The sequence below is a fragment of the Stegostoma tigrinum genome, chromosome 3 (genome assembly GCF_030684315.1).
Source record: "Stegostoma tigrinum isolate sSteTig4 chromosome 3, sSteTig4.hap1, whole genome shotgun sequence".
Lineage (NCBI taxonomy): Eukaryota > Metazoa > Chordata > Chondrichthyes > Orectolobiformes > Stegostomatidae > Stegostoma > Stegostoma tigrinum.
The window spans coordinates 16,511,415-16,532,947 of NC_081356.1; the positions used below are offsets into that span (position 1 = coordinate 16,511,415).

Consider the following 21,533-nt stretch of genomic DNA (forward strand, 5'->3'; position numbering starts at 1 on the left):
CCCGCAGAACGGGCAGCCCTCCGCTCCCTCCGCTCCAACCCCAACCTCACCATCAAACCCGCAGACAAGGGTGGCGCAGTGGTAGTATGGTGCACTGACCTCTACATCGCCGAGGCCAGACGCCAACTCTCCGACACCACCTCCTACCGCTCCCTCGATCATGACCCCACACCCGAGCACCAAACCATCATCTCCAACACCATTCACGACCTCATCACCTCAGGGGACCTCCCACCCACAGCCTCCAACCTCATTGATCCCCAACCCCGCACGGCCCATTTCTATCTCCTTCCCAAAATCCACAAACCTGCCTGCCCTGGTCGACCCATCGTCTCAGCCTGCTCCTGCCCCATCGAACTCATCTCCACCTATCTTGACTCCATTTTCTCCCCTTTGGTCCAGGAACTCCCCACCTACGTCCGTGACACCACCCACGCCCTCCACCTCCTCCAGGACTTCCAATTCCCTGGCCCCCAACACCTCATATTCACCATGGACGTCCAGTCCCTGTACACCTGCATTCCGCATGGAGATGGCCTCAAGGCCCTCCGCTTCTTCCTGTCCCGCAGGCCCGACCAGTCCCCCTCCACCAACACTCTCATCCGCCTAGCTGAACTCGTCCTCACACTCAACAACTTCTCTTTTGACTCCTCCCACTTCCTACAGACTAAGGGCGTGGCCATGGGCACCCGCATGGGCCCCAGCTATGCCTGCCTCTTTGTAGGTTATGTTGAACAGTCCCTCTTCCGCACCTACACAGGCCCCAAACCCCACCTCTTCCTCCGGTACATTGATGACTGTATCGGCGCCGCCTCTTGCTCCCCAGAGGAGCTCGAACAGTTCATCCACTTCACCAACACCTTCCACCCCAACCTTCAGTTCACCTGGGCCATCTCCAGCACATCCCTCACCTTCCTGGACCTCTCAGTCTCCATCTCAGGCAACCAGCTTGTAACTGATGTCCATTTCAAGCCCACCGACTCCCACAGCTACCTAGAATGCACCTCCTCCCACCCACCCTCCTGCAAAAATTCCATCCCCTATTCCCAATTCCTCCGCCTCCGCCGCATCTGCTCCCACGATAAGACATTCCACTCCCGCACATCCCAGATGTCCAAGTTCTTTAAGGACCGCAACTTTCGCCCCCACAGTGATCGAGAACGCCCTTGACCGCGTCTCCCGTATTTCCCGCAACACATCCCTCACACCCCGCCCCCGCCACAACCGCCTAAGAGGATCCCCCTCGTTCTCACACACCACCCTACCAACCTCCGGATACAACGCATCATCCTCCGACACTTCCGCCATTTACAATCCGACCCCACCACCCAAGACATTTTTCCATCCCCACCCCTGTCTGCTTTCCGGAGAGACCACTCTCTCCGTGACTCCCTTGTTCGCTCCACACTGCCCTCCAATCCCACCACACACGGCACCTACCCCTGCAACCGCAGGAAGTGCTACACTTGCCCCCACACCTCCTCCCTCACCCCTATCCCAGGCCCCAAGATGACATTCCACATTAAGCCGAGGTTCACCTGCACATCTGCCAATGTGGTATACTGCATCCACTGTACCCGGTGCGGCTTCCTCTACATTGGGGAAACCAAGCGGAGGCTTGGGGACCGCTTTGCAGAACACCTCCGCTCAGTTCGCAACAAACAACTGCACCTCCCAGTTGCAAACCATTTCCACTCCCCCTCCCATTCTCTAGATGACATGTCCATCATGGGCCTCCTGCACTGCCACAATGATGCCACCCGAACGTTGCAGGAACAGCAACTCATATTCCGCCTGGGAACCCTGCAGCCATATGGTATCAATGTGGACTTCACCAGTTTCAAAATCTCCCCTTCCCCTACTGCATCCCTAAACCAGCCCAGTTCGTCCCCTCCCCCCACTGCACCATACAACCAGCCCAGCTCTTCCCCCCCACCCACTGCATCCCAAAACCAGTCCAACTTGTCTCTGCCTCCCTAACCGGTTCTTCCTCTCACCCATCCCTTCCTCCCACCCCAAGCCGCACCCCCATCTACCTACTAACCTCATCCCACCTCCTTGACCTGTCCATCTTCCCTGGACTGACCTATCCCCTCCCTACCTCCCCACCTATACTCTCTCCACCTATCTTCTTTACTCTCCATCTTCGGTCCGCCTCCCCCTCTCTCTATTTATTCCAGTTCCCTCTCCCCATCCCCCTCTCTGATGAAGGGTCTAGGCCCGAAACGTCAGCTTTTGTGCTCCTGAGATGCTGCTTGGCCTGCTGTGTTCATCCAGCCTCACATTTTATTATCTTGTAATAAACGACAGTGCCTGGTCTAATGTGGTAAAGCAAACACACTTCCTGGGCTAATTAGAACATTTTAACATTTAGCAGTGGATTTGTGATTGGGTGTAGTTAATGCCTGGACATTTCTTGAGATTATCAAGAGGCAAAGGAAATGAAACAGCATTCAAGTATTATTTACATCGGTTTTAGAAAATGCTTATTCTTTTTAATTGCCTGGCCTTTCAGAGGATGTGGTTCGAACTTTGAATGAGCCTGATTTAACACTGTTGGAGGTGTAAGAAATATAATGGCAAATAGCCCTAGGACCCACAGATTCCTACTTCACACACTGCACTCCAACAAAGAGTGTTCAGTGGATATGTCACACACTAACGATTAAAGCTTATATTTATATTAGGGCTTTAAACGTAAGTGCCAAAGTGCTTTACAGGCACGTTAACAAACAAAATTTGACACCAAGTCACAAAGCAGACATTAGGGCAGTGAAAGAGCTTACCAAAGGGAAAGAGAAGAGAGAGAAAAAAATAAAGGGGTTTACGGAGAACATAGAACATAGAAAAGAACAGCACAGTACAGGCCCTTCGGCCCCATATGTTGTGCCGTGGTTTAATCCTAATCCAAAAATAAAATAACCTAACCCACATTCCCCTCAATTCACTGCTGTCCATGTGCATGTCCAGCAGTCGCTTAAATGTCACTAATGACTCCGCTTCCACGACTACCACTGGTAAACTATTCCATGCGCTCACAACTCTCTGGGTGAAGAACCTCCCTCTGACTTCTCCTCTATACCTTCCTCCTAACACCTTAAAACTATGACCCCTCGTGGCAGTCAATCCTGCCCTGGGGAAAAGTCTCTGGCTATCGACTCTATCCATGCCTCTCATTACCTTGTACACCTCGATCAGCTCACCTCTCTTCCTCCTTCTCTCCAGTGAGAAAAGTCCGAGCTCAGTCAACCTCTCCTCGTAAGACAAGCCCTCCAGTCCAGGCAGCATCCTGGTAAACCTCCTTTGCACCCTCTCCAAAGCCTCCACATCTTTCCTATAATAGGGCGACCAGAACTGGACACAATATTCCAAGTGTGGTCTCACCAGGGTTTTGTAGAGCTGCAGCAAAACCTCATGGCTGTTAAACTCAATCCCCCTGTTAATGAAAGCCAAAACACCATATGCTTTCTTAACAACCATATCCACCTGGGTGGCAACTTTGAGGGAGCTATGCACTTGAACACCAAGATCCCACTGTTCCTCCACACTGCCGAGAATCCTGCCTTTAATCCTATATTCAGCATTTAAGTTCGACCTTCCAAAATGCATCACTTCGCATTTATCCAGGTTGAACTCCATCTGCCATTTCTCAGCCCAGCTCTGCATTCTGTCAATGTCTCGCTGAAGCCTGCAATAGCCCTCGATACTATCAACGGCACCTCCAACCTTTGTGTCATCAGCAAACGTACTAACCCACCCCTCAACCTCCTCATCCAAGTCATTTATAAAAACTACAAAGAGCAGAGGCCCAAGAACAGAGACCTGCGGGACACCACTCAGCACTGACCTCCAGGCAGAATACTTACCATCTACAGCCACTCTCTGCCTCCTGTCAGCCAACCAATTCTGAATCCAGACAGCCAAATCACCCTGTATCCCATACCTCCTGACTTTATGAATGAGCCTGCCGTGGGGAACCTTATCAGATGCCTTGCTGAAGTCCATGTACACCACATCCACTGCTCGACCCTCGTCAGCCTGTCTTGTGACCTCCTCAAAGAACTCAATAAGATTTGTGAGGCATGACCTGCCCCCCACAAAGCCATGCTGACTCCCTTTAATCACGCTATGCTTTTCCAAATAGTCAATAACCCTATCCTTCAGAATTCTTTCCAAAACCTTGCTGACCACAGACGTAAGACTGACTGGTCTGTAATTTCCAGGGATTTCCCTATTCCCTTTCTTGAAAAGGCGAACAACATTTGCCTCCCTCCAATCTTCCGGTACAACTCCCGTGGAGAGTGAGGAAGCAAAGATCTTCGCCAGCGGCTTAGCAACCTCCTTTCTCGCTTACCGGAGCAACCTAGGATAAATCTGGTCTGGCCCTGGGGACTTATCAATCTTAATGTTTGCCAAAATTTCCAGCACATCAACTTCCTCAATCTCGATCTGTCCAAGCCTGTTTCCCTGCTCCTCAAAGTTCTCATTCACAACAAGGTCCCTTCCGTTAGTGTAAACCGAAGCAAAAAACTCATTTAGGTCTTCCCCTATCTGCTCAGGCTCCAATCACAAGTCCCCTACGCTATCCCTGATCGGTCCTACCTTCTCCCTGATCATTCTATTATTCCTCACGTATGAGTAAAATGCCTTTGGATTCTCCCTAATCCTTCCTGCCAAGCCTTTTTTGTGCCCCCTCCTGGCCCTCCTCAGTCCACTTTTGAGCTCCTTCCAAGCAAGCCTGTAATCCTCTAAAGCTGTGCTCGACCCTTGCTTCCTCCACTTTACGTAAGCTGCCTTTTTCTTTTTGACGAGAAGCACCTCTGTTCCTGTCATCCAAGGCTCCTTAATCTTACCCCTTCTTACCTGATGTACGAGATGTTCAGAGTTTAGGATAGCAAAAGGCATTACCCAATGGTTTGGTAATCACAACTGAAGATGAAGATTGGAACATTAGAGGAGCACAGATAACATTATCAAAGGATAGCAGGATCAGAGGACATTACAGTGATCGCCTTTCATAGACTCTGTCAAATACTATTGACGGTTGAATTGTTGAGTTCATTGTTATTGCACAACAGTTTAATTATTGGATGTTATTTTGCTGTTAGGGATTGTGATTGCAGTGGTTTTTCCAGGCAGCAAACATCATCATCTTATTTGAGAAAGAACAAAAAGAGAAACCAGGAAACTATTGAGCAGTTAACCAAGCATGAGTAGTAATTAAAATGCTAATATTAATTGTTAGGGGCATTGTAACAAGGCACTGCGAAAAACATAAAATACCTAAGCAAAGTCAACACGAATTCATGAAAGGGAGATCATGCTAGAAAAAGCTGTTAGTTTTCTAAGGACGTAATCAGTAGGATTACTAAGTAGGATTTGAGGAATACTACAGGATTTGGATTTTCAAAAATAATTCAAAAATGTGTACATGGGGATACAACAAGGAACAGTATTTGGGCCTCAGCTATTTACAATCTACATTCATGACTTTGATGAGGGGCCTGATTTCACCACAGCTATAGATAATCAGAAAATGTTGTCATGACGTAGCAATTTAGACTTTTGTTTGACAGACAGGAGGGTTCTGGGGTCAACCATCTACTCCAGGTGCACAATGAGGCCCCATTATTTTGAGGGTTCAATTTCAATGCTGAAAAGGGGCTATCAACCAGAAAAAGCAAGCATTTTAGGAATCAGGAGTTAGGCCCCTTTCCAAATGAAGCCAAAAATCAGGTAATGGTAGTGGGAATCAACTCAAATGTGTTCATTTAATAAATTGTTAACATGACAGAAAATGAAAACAAATAAAGGATATTAATTCGGTGTTGGCAGAGAATAACAGCCCCATTTGGAATATGGAAAGGATAGATAAAGTGTTACCTTTTTGTATGTGTTGATGATAAGCTCTCTTAAGTGATGCATCATGGGAGTCATTGAATCGCTCACTGCATCGAGAGCTCTATCCACTTCCTTCTTCATCTCACTACCATTTGGAAGAAGACGGACCAGGTTAAGAATAACCTATGGGGAAAATAGGCAGAGATAAGGGGAGGTGATGGGTTAATGGTATTATCACTGGACTGTTAATCCAGAGACTCAGAAAATGTCCTGAGGGTCTGGGTTCAAATCCTGCTACAGCAGATGGTAGAATTTGAATCTGATTTTTTCTTTAAAAATCCAGAATTAAGAGTCTAATGATGACCATGAATCCATTGTTGATTGTTAGAAAAAATCTATGTGTTTCACTCACGTCCTGTAGGGAAGGAAACTGCCATCCTTACCCGGTCTGGCCTACATGTGACTGCAGCCCCACAGCAACTTGATTAATTCTTGATTGCCCATCGGGCAGTTAGGGATAGGCAGTAAACGCTGGCCTAGTCTGTGATGCCCACATCCCATCAATGAATTAAAAAAAATACAAATCAAAAATGAAACATGAGAATGACTTTCTAACTTTGCACTAATGACAAATCTCTTCCACTGTCTGTACCCATATCAGCCAATCATGGGCATGCTATCGGTTTGGTGATTTGTACTTACCATATGACCATTTTAGCGTTGACCCAATCATTAAATATCATCTTTCCTCTACTTACACAAATCATCACACATGGCAAGTAACCATTCAGGAGAGGTCATTCAACCCAATATGATATATTTTCAGATTTACTTTTGCCTTTGAGACTCATCCTGAATCCATTTTTTACATTTTTGTTTTATTTACATAGTCACTGGTTTGTAATGCAGCCAACTTATGTATCTTTTATCATAACTGCACTTCTTCTTTCATAACAAGTGTGTTGCAAGAACGTTAACAAGATTAGACTTGGTCCACATTGTATCTAGCTTTGAGATTCCCATTGGTCTAAATGGCTGCTTGAGATCTGTAGCAATTGGTAGGACGCAAGTTGGATCAGACAGCTGTAAAATATGATGTTTCAGATTTCAAGCAATATCACACGGAATGGTTCAAAACATCCTCTGGAGTGAGAGATTCTGTGATGTATGCATCAGAGAAAGTGAGGAGAATATTCCCCTCCCTGGTCTGGCATGAGTAATGGCACTCATTGACTTCAGCCTTGACTTAGGGGCTGCCAGACTCCACATGGTTCACATTGCCTTTTAGAGCACAAAGGTCATCGGTGCTCAGTTGCAGGTTGCCAGCCTCTGTGGTCTGTACTGGTTTTTACCACAGAGGGAGAGGCAGGTACTTGTCATCGTTGGGAGTAAGAAACTGTGAAGGAGATGGGGTACACTACCATGTCAACACCACAGCTGTAGCCTGTGCCAGCAACCTACATGGCAAACACATTGCACATGAGTTCCAATGGAAAATTACCTGTCTGAAGGTGAAAGAGGGGTAGCCCTTTGTGCTGTGAAGGCAGATGACATTCAATCATGGGAGTAAAACCACCTGCACTCAAAACACTTGTCTATTTCATGTCCCTAAGGTTGGTCATGGCCAGACTACAGGCATCCATATCCTTGCAGACCAGGGAATGGGCCATGGTCAGTCCTGCAAGTCAAGTGTAACCAGTCTGGGGATTACAGATAGGTCAATGAGGATGCAGCGGAGACATCAGTAGGGGGGTTTGGCCACAGTCAGTCTGGGGAATTTGGTCAATAATAGTCAGGAGTTTTATCCGGGGACCGTCCATCAAGCCCTGCGAGCAGTAGATAATATCAACTCAAGGACAGACTTCACAGTACTGGGTCACTGAAGAAATGGTAACAGTGAAGAGTGTACAATTGGATGTAGTTGGGCTGAATCTCATGGTGAATGAGGTGGACTAGGAGCTGCGGTTGGGAGGGGGCTCAGTTAGGTCACAGGAACTCCTGCCTCTACAAAGGGAGAGTGTAAGGCCAACAAAGAGTTGGTAACTTCTGAAGACATGGGCTCTTGGGGTAAGTGACTACGTTGATAGATATGTAAAGGAGCTCAATGAAAATGGGGGAAGTTGCAATGTCTCCAGGACAGGAAAACCGAGGGGAATATGAAGGATGTAGGAAACCCCAAGCAGAGGCAACAAGTCACATACAATGAAACAAAGTTGGAATATTGCCATGATAGACCAAATGTCAACCACACAATATCTTCACAAAATGACTGACGCTGCATGCAAAGTTGTTTTTCTCTTCAGGGGTGGAATGAAACTTTTCGGGTCCAGTGAAACAACCACCTCCCTATTTTCTGCATATAAACTGACGTTTCCCAGCCACCATCAGTTCTGATGAAGGGTCACCAGACCCAAAACGTTAACTCTGTTTTTTCCTTCACAGATACTGCCAGACCTGCTGAACTTTTCCTGCAACTTTGTTTTTGTTCCTTGCTTTAGAATTTGAGGCCATTCCAGGGCCAGTTGCAATATTCACCATAAATTGCAAATAACGCACTGATTCAGTATTGTCAGTCCCCTGGCTTCAATTTGCACTCAGCAGAGCTTTCATTGTCCAAGCATGTGCAGTACTAATTATGAACTCAAGAAATCATGACTATTAGATTGTGCACATTAATTGCCTCCTTGTCATGTCAGATAAATGAATTTAAAAGCAGCACCAAAGTTTTCCATTTCACAAGCACATTGCACGGGTAGCACTGAAAAACAATGCCTTGCAGCAGCAATATTCATACACTGAACTGTAAATTATGTAAAGACATGGATCTGCAATGTGAAAGTGAGCCTCTTCTTTGACAGTAATGGGGTCAGGGGGTTGCCATGTTGGCTTACTGGAAGAATTCTACGTCTCCAATGGAGCATGGAAGGAGCCTGCACCGTGGTTGGTGCTGTTGGCTTGGACTACTTTGGGCAATCATTCCCAGGTGCCTTTGGACCTAGAATCCCCGTCCTACTGTGAGTCTGTTGCCCAAGTGTATACCCATGCTCCTTGTCTGTTACTGTTGCTGGCTTTGGGATCACATGCAGGAAGTGGTTCTTCCTGGGTCCATTCTTACTTAGACAGTCATATCTAAAGAACATTCTGTAATGGCTCACCATCACATTCCCGTACAAAGTCCCTGACATATTCTTAGCTTCCTCTTCGTTTCATCAACATACTGCCATTCAGTGCCACATCAGAAAACAAGTATGATTTCTGTAGTCCAATTAAATCACATTATACTTCTATCTCAATCCTTTCAATTGTTAATTTTCTGAACAACCATATTCAAGAATATTCCAGTTTCTTACCTCAAATTCACCCTTTGTATACTTGGCGTCGGGAATGCTTACCATATCCTCCACAAAAGGTTCTGGAAATCCCTAAGGTCAGAAGTAATAGAACTTGAGGTTAATTCAGATTAAACAAAAACTACATGGTACAACAAAGATATCACACTCAAAGGACAGTACTTACATTCCTAGCTCAAGAGCATGGAGTTGAGGCATTTCCCAGCACTGCAAACCTGACCCAGGGCTTTGGATTTATGTTCCTGGGATATGGAAGGAGGTGGCGAGGTGCCACTGAGGTACTATGCAGCTCTACCCACGCATCATATCCTACATCACAGGCTCTACATTATCGTAGTACCAAAACCAGCATCCCCTCATCATTCATAGTCATTCCAGCTACCACACACCTAGTATCTACCACAGATAGACCTGAGGACCCATGCTAAAATAAAATAAAATAATGTTCTTCAGCTTCTATTGAATAATTCACTATTTCAGAAAATCTCTCATAAATAAAAAAAAAGTATTCACTACTTTTAACTCCTTTTAATTCTTTATAAAGCAATCATTGGAATTCATTGTCCCACATCAAAGACTATAATATGTTAGAGTTGTCAATCAAACTGTAACCTGATAAACAGCCCAGAGTGACAGTGAAGGTTTGTGAAATCTGTCACAGAGCAGTAATTCTACTTTATGTGGACAGAGCTAAGTAGACTTTCTTTTATTTCCCAAAAGAGTGAATTTTTTTTAATAAAAAAACATTTTTAAAGAAAGCTATTTTAAGTTCCTTGACAGTTCCTGTTGACAGCTTAATTGATAGTTTTGTTCACAGTTCCTTTCTCCAACTCTGTTGACAGTTCCAATAAGTTTTTACACTTTCCACGAAGTTGTACCTTTTAAAAACTTTTAAGGGCACCTTCCCTGTCCCAAAGGGAAGCTTACTTCTCCTTTGGGCACCTGACCACACATGGCAAAGGTGCTCCAGGACCATATCTAAAAACAGGATCCCACCTCTTCGAAGGGTTATCACACTTGAGGGTAACATGGTGATTCAGTGATTAGCACTGCTGCCTCACAGCACCAGGGATGCCAGTTCGATTCCAGCCTCAGGTGACCGTCTATGTGAAATTTGCACGTTCTCCCTATAGTTGATGGGTTTCTGCCAGGTGCCCCAGTTTCCATCCACCATTCAAAGACGTACAGACTAGGTGGATTGGTCATGCTGAATTGCCCAGGGGTGTTCAGGCTAGGTAGATTGGCCATAGTAAATGTGGGGCTCTGAGGATAGGGTGGTGGAATGCTCTTTGGAGGGCCAGTGCTGATTTGATGGGCCTAATAGCCTCTATCTGCAATGTGGGGATGTTATGATTTCTCCAAGGAATTCCAATAGCTTTAGACTTCTACTACCTGGTCTAAAGTGCATAAAATTGTTGTTTTGGACATTGTACTAGACTGATTTAGGGTCTCTTTATCATGTACAATTGCCTCTGTGAACCACAACCAAACTTTAAAAAGTCAGCCCAATTTCTGTATGCTATCAGCCCTGAGACATTAGTACATGTTGTAAATGATAGAATCCTTATAGTGTGGAAACAGGCCGTTCGGCCCAACAAGTCCACATCACCCCTCCGAACAGCATTCCACCAAGACCCATTCCCTTAATTTCCCATGTCTAACCCACCTAGCCTAGACATCCCTCGGTACTATGGGTAATTTGGCATGGCCAATCCACCTACCCTGCACATCTTTGGACTATGGGAGGAAATCGGAGCATCTAGAGGAAACCCACACACACGTGGGGGCAATGTTCAAACTATGTTTGGGGCTCGTCGTCCTAATTTGGAAATCTGGAGGCATTTTCATAATGATGAAGTGACTCTTCATCTTTATGAAAATTTAGGCCATAGTTTTCAAACATAGTCCACACAAAAAAAATGAATGATTGAAAGTTAGATTAAATACCAGGATTAAATAGAGGCAATAAGATATTGAAAGGCTGTTTCTGTTGGACTAACAAGAAGTAGTTCACAGCTGAGTCACTAATCTACTGGAATCGTAATGTGTACAATATTCCATTAAACCCCTGAGCTGTGTACTGTAGACAGAGGCCAAGCTTTGGGGAGTCAGGAGGTGAATTAATCAGCAAAAAATGGCCAACCTATGATTTGTTCTTGTAGCCACTGTATTTAGATGGCTGATCCCATTTAGTTTCTCATCCTTCATAATCTCCAAGCTGTTGATGACGGTGGTTTATTAGCGGTAATCACATTGAATATCAAGGGGAAACTGGGAAATTGTCTTTTGCTGCAGATGGTCATTTACTGGAATATTGGTGGCACAAATAATATCTGCCACTGATCAGCCCGAGCTGAGATATAGTCCAAGCTTGCTGCTCGTAGGCATGGCACTTATGGCTCAATGCAACAGTCTCGTCTTTTGCAATGATCTTCTGGGTTCCTCCATTATTAAGGACGAAGATGCTTATGGAGTCTCCCAGCACAAAACTATTTTATCGGCAATCTTGTCCCTGATTTGGTGCCTTCCAGTGGTAGAACAGCCCGGAATAAGGGACATTGTTTTGGTTTACTGCTCTTACTTTGTTTAAGTGCACTGCTTATGTACTGACCTTTACAATTAAACAACAGAAAATTCTAAATAAAAACAGCTACCGGCTAGAACAAAAACAAAGTTGCTGGAGAAACTCAGCATGTCTGGCAGCATCTGTGAAGGAGAAAACTGAATTAACGTTTCAGGTCCGGTGACCCTTCCCCAGAACCCGAAATGTTAACCCTGTTTTTTCCTTCACAGACGCTGCCAGACCTGCTGAGCTTCTCCAGCAACTTCGTTTTTGTTCCTCATTTACAGCAGCTGCAGTTCTTTCGGTTTTTATTTAGTCATCGGCTAGAGTTTGACAAAATTCCAAACCATGCTGAAAGTTGCAGCTTTTGTATTACACTGGCAATTCTTTGTAATTTCAAATAATACTCCACAGAAAAAAGATGTTAAACAGACAAATCTAAAAGTGCAATGTCGAAAAGTCTGACTTACATTAATGTGCCAGGTTAGAAGCAGGCAGATGACCATGCCAACAGTAGTTCTTTCTTTCCCATTGTGACAGTTTAGTATAATGACACAGTTTTGGTCAATAGTTAAATGTGATTTTACAACCCTAAGGAAGACATCAAAATCCTGTAAGTAAAAGAAAGTAAATTATGAAACTGCTAATGAAATAAATTAGATTTTACATTAGAATATACAAAGTAGGAGCAGGAGTAGGCCAACTGGCCCCTCGAGTCTGCTCTGCCATTCAATAAGATCATAGCTGATCTTTTTCAAGGACTCCACTCCACTTACCCATCCATTCGCCCGTAACCCTCAATTCCTTTACTGTTCAAAAATTTATCTATCTTTTGCCTTAAAAACTCAGGAGTCTCAGCTGCTTAACTGGAGAGGGAATTCCACAGATTTACAGCCCTTTAGAATTAGAAGTTCCTCCTCAGCTCAGTCCTAAACCCGCTCCCCTTATTTTGAGGCTTTGCCCCGTAGTTCCGGTTTTACCTGCCAGTGTAAACAATGTCCCTGCTTCTATCTGTTCCCTTCATCATTTTATAGGATTCTATAAGACCCCCCCTCATTTGTTGAAATTCCAATGAATATAGTCTCAGTCTACTTAATCTCTCCTTATAAGCCATTCCTCTCAACTCCGCAATCAACCTAATGAATCTCCTATGCCCTCCCTCCAGGGCCAGAACATCCTTTCTTAGCAAGGAGACCAAAACTGTGGACAATACTCCAGGTGTGACCCCACCTGCACCCTATACAGCTGCAGCATAACCTCTTTATTTTTCAACTCCATTCCTTAAGAATAAAAGGACAATATTCCATTTGCCTTCTTAATTATATGCTGCACCTGTAGTCGATCTGCACAGCAGCATGCTGCAACTTTTCACCATTTACATAGTTACCCATTTTGCTGTTATTCCCACCAAAACGGATGACGTCACATTTACCAACACTGTACTCCATCTGCCAGGCCCCTGCCCAATCACTAAACCTAACTATATCCCTCTGCAGATTTCAGTGTCTTCTGCACATTTTGCTTTATCACTTACCTTAGTGTCATCTACGAACTTTGACACATTATACTTGGCTCCTAACTCCAAATCATCTGTGTAAATTGTATACAATTGCAGTTCCAGCACTAATCCCTGAGGCACACCACCAGTCTCTGATCTCTAACCAGAAAAACACCCATTTATTCCCACTCTTTGCTTTCTGTTAGTTAGCCAATCCTGTATCTATGCTAATAGATTCCCCATAATGCTATGCGCATTTATCTCATGCAGCAGCCTTTTGTGCAGCACATTTTCAAATGCCTTCTGGAAATCCAGATACACCACATCCACCTGTTCCCATTGTCTACCACGCTCATAATGTACTCAAAGAATTCCAGTAAGTTAGTTAAACATGGTCTTCCTTTCAGCTATGACTGCCCAATAGGATCATTTCTATCCGGATGTCTCACTATTTCCTCCCTAATTATAGATTCAAGCATTTTCGCCTCTACAGAAGTTAAGCTAACCAGCCTATAGTTACTTGCCTCTTATCTAACTCCCTTTTAAAACAGTGGCATCACATTTGCAGTTTTCCAATCTGCTAGAACCACCCCAGCGTCCAACAATTTTGGTAGCTTACCACAAGCACAGCAGCAATTTCAGAGAAGGATCAATTGGATGAAATCTGGTATATTGGAACCCCTGGTATGAGAGATCTGCTCCCATGGCAAAAGGCTATATTAATTGGGAATCTACTCACTGGAGTTTAGAAGAACGATGGATGATCTTTTTGAAATATATTGGATTCTTAAGGGGCTTGACAGGGTAAATGCTGAGAGGAGACTGAACCTTCACTGAACTGCCTCAAATGAAATGCTACTTTCTCTTAAACGAGCGAACCAAAGCTGCTCACAGTACTTCAGAGTGCCTTGTACAGTTGCAGTAAGATTTTACTACTCTTATACTCAAAACATCTTGGTGACTGGTGGCACTGAAGGGTATGGTTCCATGATATATGATTCCGTGACTGTATGAAAGCAATACTCTGTGGTGTTCCAAAAGATTCAGTTTTGGGTCCCTTGCTGTTCATGGTCTGCATTAATAATTTGGAATAAAATTTGGGAGGTATGATTAGAAAATTTTCAGACTACATGATAATTGGCTGAGTACTTGATAGCGAAGAAGATGTCTGTCAACTTCCAGGACGATATCAGAGGTTTGGTTCAGTGGGTGGAAACTAGAGAAATAATTCTGGCTGGAGAAGTACAAAGTTCTGTATTTGCTGAGGGGAAACAAAGCAAGAAACAGGAGCACATTATGAGAAGTGAAGAAAATGTGAAACCTTGGAGTGCACATCAGCAAGTCATAAAGATGGTAAAGAAGGCATTCTGGCATGCTTTCCTTCACTGGGCAAAATAAAGCGCAAACATGCAATGCCAGAACAATGTAGGATACTGTAAGCTATATCTGAGACTTTTAAAGAAGTTCTGGTTATTACATTAAAGGAAGGGCATAATTGCTCAAGAGAAAGTGCAGAGGAGATTTACAAGATTCTTGCCAGGTCTTTACAATTACAGGTATGAGGATGTGTTGGTTTTCCTAAGAACCAGAGGAGACTGAGTGGTGATTTGATTGAGTTGTACAAAATATTGAAGGAGCTGGATGGAGTGGAAAGGAAGGCCTGCTTCCCATTTATTGGGAGCACAGATTTATGGTGATAGGTGGAAGGATTAGAGAGGCCACGAATAAAAAGCGTGTTCACCCAGAGGGTGATTGGTGCCTGGAATTCACTCCCCAGTTTGGTGAAAATGTATCTCAAAGTTAACCAGACCTACATCTGAAGTACCGGAACCTGAGAGGCAATGGTGCAGGCACTGGTAACTGGGATTAGAGTGGATGAATAGTTATTCAGGGAGCTAGGACATTTTGGCCTCTTTCTGTGCTGTAACTTTTCTATGATTCTAGGACTAAGCCACTCAACACATGAGACTGTTCTGGTGTTTAGTTAGATTATAGCTAAACTGTATCTTAACTCCATCTGGCTACTTTTATTCTGAATACCTTAATAACCTTACCTAAGAATAAATTCATCATTATCAATTTTGAACTTTTCAATTGATCCAGTCTCAACAAAATTTAGCCAGGTGATTTCCAGAGTTCCACTATCTTTTATCTGATGAAGTGCTTCCTAACAACATCCACCAGTGAACACCAGTTCCAACTTTAAGCTTATTTTCCTGAGTCTTGGACTCCCCCAGAAGAGGAAATAAATTATTTTATCCATCTGCCCAATGATCTGTTGATCATTCAAAACATGGTAATTAGATCACCCCTTAATTTATTCTCTTCCACATCATGTGACTAGTCTGTGCCATGTTTTCACAAAATTTTATTCCTTTTGTCCCCATTACATTCAAGTGAATCTGCATTGTAACCCCTCCAAAGCCAGAATAGCCTAATGAGCTGTGGCACCCAGAACTTAATCCAGTACTCTAACTGGGGTTTGCTGAGATCTAAAACTTCCAGACTCATGCTCACACGATTTTTTTGTAATATTGACCAAGGTTCTATTTGACTTTTGTTTTGCACCTGAACTGAAATTTTTTAGTAATTTCTGTGCTTGTTCCATTGAATCTCTCTCATCATTTTGGCTTCTCACCATTTAGAAAATATTACTTTTCATAGATCTAAAGTGCACCTTGCACCTCTGCACATTGAACTCCATCTGCACAATCTCCTAATCTCTTAGTGTTACTTTGCATCTTACCCCCCATCTGCACTTTTAACCTCATAGCTTATCATCAGCAAAAATTTGGTGAAAAGCTGGGACCCCCACAACGAGCCAATTTGGCTGTATACTCATCACTCATCACCCCTACATTTTATCTCCTAACCTCATCACTTCTAGGCATGCAGGTGCCAGCGAATCTATGTGCCCTCATTATGAGTAATAATCTCATGCGTGAAAATGTGTTGAATGCCTTCTGCTTATACCATAATGTTAACACTTCAGAAGGCTTAATTAGATTTACTTATACATGATGGTGAAGTGATAGCATAATGGTCTTATTGCTAAGCTATTCATCCAGAAACTCAGTTAATGTTCTGGGGGCCAGGGTTCAAATCCTGCCACTACAGATTATGGAATTTGAAATCAACAATAATCTGGAATTAAAAATCCTCTGATGAAACCATTGTCGATTGTTGGGAAAACATATCTAGCTCACTAGTGTCCTTCAGGGAAGGAAACTAGAACATTGGGACCGGTTCTGGCAGAGGGGCGCTATTACAAATTGGACGGCCTACACCTGGGCCGGACTGGAACCAATGTCATGGGGGTGCTTTTGCTAATGCTGCTGGGGAGGGTTTAAAGTAATGTGACAGAATTGGGATGGGAACCAAATGAGGAGGTCATAACTAAAGCCAGTAAGGAACTAAATAATGAAGTTAGTGTGGCTAAGGGGAAGAGAAGGCAGAGGGCAGATGATGACCGCGGAGGGACAGATGGTCTGGGTTGCTTTTGTTTTAATGCGAGAAGTGTAGTAGGCAAGGCTGATGAATTTAGGGCTTGGATTAGTACCTGGGAGTGTGATATTATTGCTATTACTGAGAACTGGCTGAGGGAACAGGAAGATGGGCAATTAAATATCCCAGTGTATAGATTCTTCAGGTGGGATAGAGAGGGAGGTAAAAAAGGGTGGAGGAGTTACATTACTAGTCAAAGAGAATATCACAGCTGCGCTAAAGGAGGGCACTATGGAGGACTCAAGCAGTGAGGCAATATGGGCAGAGCTCAGAAATAGGAAGGGTGTGGTAATAACGTTGGGGCTGTACTATAGGCCTCCCAACAGCAAGCGTGAGATAGAGGCACAAATATGTAGATAGATTATGAAAAGATGTAAGACCAATAGAGTGGTGGTGATGAGAGATTTTAATTTTCCCAACATTGATTGGGATTCACTTCGCGTTAGGGGTTTAGATGGAGCAGAATTGTAAGGAGCATCCAGGAGGGTTTTATAGAGCAGTATGTAAATAGTCCAACTCAGGAAGTGGCTATACTGGACCTTGTGTTGGGGAATGAGCCCAGCCAGGTGGTTGAAGTTTCAGTAGGGGATTACTTTGGGAATAGTGATCACAATTCCGTAATACTCATGGACAAAGACGAGAGTGGTCCTAAAGGAAGAGTGCTAAACTAGGGGAAGGCCAACTATAGCAAAATTCACCAGGAGGTAGGGAATGTGGATTGGGAGCAGCTGTTTGAGGGTAAATCCACATTTGATATGTGGGAGGCTTTTAAAGAGAGGTTGATTAGAATGCAGGACAGACATGTCCCTGTGAAAATGAGGGATAGAAAGGGCAAGATTAGGGAACCATGGATGGCAAGTGAAATTGTGAGACTAGCAAAAAGGAAAAAGGAAGCATACGTAAGGGCTAGGCGACTGAAAACAGACGAAGCTTTGGAAAATTATCGGGAAAGTAGGGCCAATCTGAAATGAGGAATTAAGAGGGCTAAAAGGGGTCATGAAATATCTTTAGCAAATAGGGTTAAGGAAAATCCCAATGCCTTTTATTTGTACCTAAGGTGTAAGAGGGTAACTAGAGAAAGGGTTGGCTCACTCAAGGACAAAGGGGGGAAGTTATGCGAGGAGTCAGAGAAAATGAGTGAGATTCTTAATGAGTACTTTGCATCGGTGTTCACTGAGGAGAGGAACATGACGGATGTTGAGGTTAGGGATAGATGTTTGATTACTCTAGGTCAAATCGACATAAGGAGGGGGGACGTGTCAGGTATTCTTAAAGGCATTAGGGTGGACAGGTCCCCAGGCCCGGATGGGATCTAACCCAGGTCACTGAGGGAAGCGAGAGAGTAAATAGCTGCGGCTTTAACAGATATCTTTGCAGCATCCTTGAGCACAGGTGAGGTCCCGGAGGACTGGAGAATTGCTAATGTTGTCCCCTTGTTTAAGAAGGTTAGCAAGGATAATCCAGGTAGTTATAGACTGGTGAGCCTGGCATCAGTGGTGGGGAAGCTGCTGGATAAGATACTGAGGGATAGGATCTATTTACATTTGGAACAAAATGGGCTTATTAATGATAGGCAGCATGGATTTGTGCAGGGAATGTCATGTCTTACCAACTTGATAGAATTCTTTGAGGAAGTGACAAAGTTGATAGATGAGGGAAGGGCTGTAGATGTCATATACATGGACTTTAGTAAGGTGTTTGATAAGTTTCCCCATGATAGGCTGATGGAGAAAGTGAAATTGCATGGGGTCCAGGGTGTACTAGCTAGATAGAGAACTGGCTGGGCAGCAGGAGACAGAGAGTTGTGATGGAAGGGAGCTTCTCAAAATGGAAAACTGTGACCAGTTGGGACCACTGTTGTTTGTGATATACATAAATGATTTGAAGGAAGGTATAGATGGTTATAATGATATATATAATGGTTAGCAAGTTTGCAGATGACACTAAGATTGGTGGAGTAGCAGATAGTGAAGGGGACTTTCAGAGAATGTAGCAGAATATAGGTAGATTGGAGCGTTGGGTGGAGAATGGCAGATGGAGTCCAATCCGGGCAAATGCAAGGTGATGCATTTTGGAAGATCCAATTCAAGAGCGAACTATACGGTAAATGGAAAAGCCCTGGGGAAAATTGATGCACAGAGAGATCTGGGTGTTCAGGTCCATTGTTCCCTGAAGGTAGCAACGCCAGTGAACAGAGTGGTCAAGAAGGCATACGGCATGTTTTCCTTCATCAGACGGGGTATTGAGTACAAGAGTTGGCACGTCATGTTACATTTGTATAGGATTTTGGCTCGACCACATTTGGAATACTGCGTAAAGTTCTGGTCGCCACATTACCAAAAGGATGTGGATGCTTTGGAGAAAGTGCAGAGGAGGTTCACCAGGATGTTGCCTGGTTTGGAGGGCGCTAGCTATGAAGAGAGGTTCAGTAGATTAGGATTATTTGCATTAGAAAGATGGAGGTTGAGGGGGGACCTGATTGAGGGCTACAAAAGCATGAGGGGTATAGACAGGGTGGGTGGCAAGAAGCTTTTTCTCCAGAGTGGGGGACTCAATTACTAGGGGTCATGAGTTCAAAGTGAGAGGAGGAAAGTTTAAGGGAGATATGCGTGGAAAGTTCTTTACACAGAGGATGGTGGGTGCCTGGAATGTGTTGCCAGCGGAGATAGTAGAAGCGGGCACGATAGCATCATTTAAGATGTATCTAAACAGATACACAAATGGGCAGGGACAGAGGCATACAGATCCTTGGAAAATGGGTGATGGGTTTATATGGAGGATCTGGGTCAGCGCAGGGTTGGAGGGCCAAAGGGCCTGTTCCTGTGCAGTAATTTTCTTTGTTCTTCTTTGAAATCTGCCATCCTTGACTGGTCGGGCCTACATGCGATGGCAGCCCTGTAGCAATGTGGTTGACTACGAAATGCCCTCTGAAATAGCCTAGCAAGCTGTTCAACTCAAAAGGCACCGAAGAACAGGCAGTAAATGCTGGCCAGCCAGATTTGCCAAAGGCCCACTAGAGAATAAAAAAGATTCCATGCTAATTCTCCTTGACCAGCTCACATTTGTCCAAATCTTCAATTATTCTGTCCCTAATAAAAAAGAATCTAGTAATGACAACTGACAACCAGTTTATGATCCTTATCCCTCTTAATCCTTTACACTACATCACGCTATTAGGAATTTTCTAATCCTAGATGCTCTATTGGAAGAGTTTTGGAAGATTCTGAATAATACTTCAATAATTTTACAACCTGGTTCACTAACATCCTTTCAGGAAAGAAATGTGCTGTCCTTCCTTGGGTCTGGCCTAAATGTGACTCCAGGCCCACTGAAAATTCATTGAATCTTAACTGGTCACTGGTCAATTAGGTATGGGCAATTTATGCTGGTCCAGCACCATATTCATGAATGAATAAAACAGAACTTTTTTTGATTTATGACATTTTCTCTTGGCCTTTCCTGTCCTAGAGAGAACAACTACAATCTTTTGCTGTCTGTCAGTGTAACTAGATAAGGCAAATGACAAGAGTCATTTAAGAGTGGATGAGTTCAAAACTACAGGGCATAATTTTAAGGTGAAAGGAGACGAGGGACAACTGTTTCATAGAAAGTGGTTCGTGCATAGAATGAGCTGCCAGAGAAAGCTGTAGATGCAGGTACAGTTACAGTTGGATTTGTTCATGAATAGGAAAGGTTTGGAGAGATATGGTCCAAGCAGTGGAGGTGGGGCTACTTTAGTTTGGGAACATGGTCAGCTTGAGCTGGCTGGACTGCAGGTTCTGTTTCCATGCTATATGACTCCACGACACACGGGAGAGTCTAAGATCAGTAGGCATAGCCTCAGAATAAAGGGGTGCCAATTTTAAGATTGAGATGAGGAGGAGTTTCTTCTCTCAGAGGGTGGAGAGTCTTTGGAACTACTTACCTCAGAAAGCTGTAGGGACAGAGTCTTTTTTTTTGTACTTGAGGCTGCGATAGATAGATTCTTGATCAGTAGGGGGAGAAATGGGAAGCGGGCAGATCAGCCGGCTCTTGCTTATACTGCTTATGGTGTTATGGTCCAGAAAGTTGATCACATTATCCAGGCCGAGACTAGTGTGGCATTATCAAAAGGTCCTATATATACACGACCAGATATTAACTCAAGGTTCTATCTACTCTGTCAGGTGGATGTAAAAGTTAGGAAGTCCTCCCCAAATGTCTTTTACAAAATTTATCCCCCAACCAACAGCATTAAATATACCTTGTCTGGTCATGTATCCATTTGTGTGTACATTTGCTGCATTACAATAGGGACTGCACTTCAAAAGTACTGAATTGGTTGTGACGTGCTTTGAGACATTGCAAGGCTGTGAAATAGACTATATACATGTAAGTGCTTACTTCCCTACCCTGTTTGGGACAACAAAGGCTAACAATCACAAATAGAATAAAAACCAACAACGTGAATGAGTCACACAAGTTTACCTCTTCTCTGGGAGCTGCGCAGTCTGTGATTGGAATGCGCTTGTAATACAGCTGGGGAAACTGCATGGTTATCTGAGTATAAACCTCCTGCAGGGTGTTACAAGATGCAAACTGCTTCAGCTGCTTTGTTTCTTCACGCCATGTCTCTATAGCATTCTTCGAGCTCAACACATCTATTTTCGAGGCAGACTCAACTTCCTGCATCATGATAAAGAGAAACAAAATTAAAGTTGAGCCTCAACTACAATGTGTTAGAAGAAAGTTCCTCATTTGCAGCCCCTTGCGGAACAGATTTCTCCTTTGATTCCCA

The 21,533-nt window shown here is 44.0% G+C and overlaps 1 protein-coding gene across 1 annotated transcript in view; it reads right to left on the minus strand.

Annotated features, from left to right (window-relative positions):
* The window catches only part of LOC125450682 (paladin-like), a 115,355-nt gene that overhangs the window by 41,679 nt on the left and 52,143 nt on the right, over window positions 1-21,533 (minus strand). The window contains exons 15-18 of the mRNA XM_059645028.1: window positions 21,224-21,421; window positions 12,225-12,365; window positions 9,192-9,263; window positions 5,884-6,024 (exon numbers count right to left, since the gene is read on the minus strand). Coding sequence (XP_059501011.1) covers window positions 5,884-6,024; window positions 9,192-9,263; window positions 12,225-12,365; window positions 21,224-21,421 — 552 coding nt within the window. The remainder of the gene's footprint in view (window positions 1-5,883; window positions 6,025-9,191; window positions 9,264-12,224; window positions 12,366-21,223; window positions 21,422-21,533) is intronic.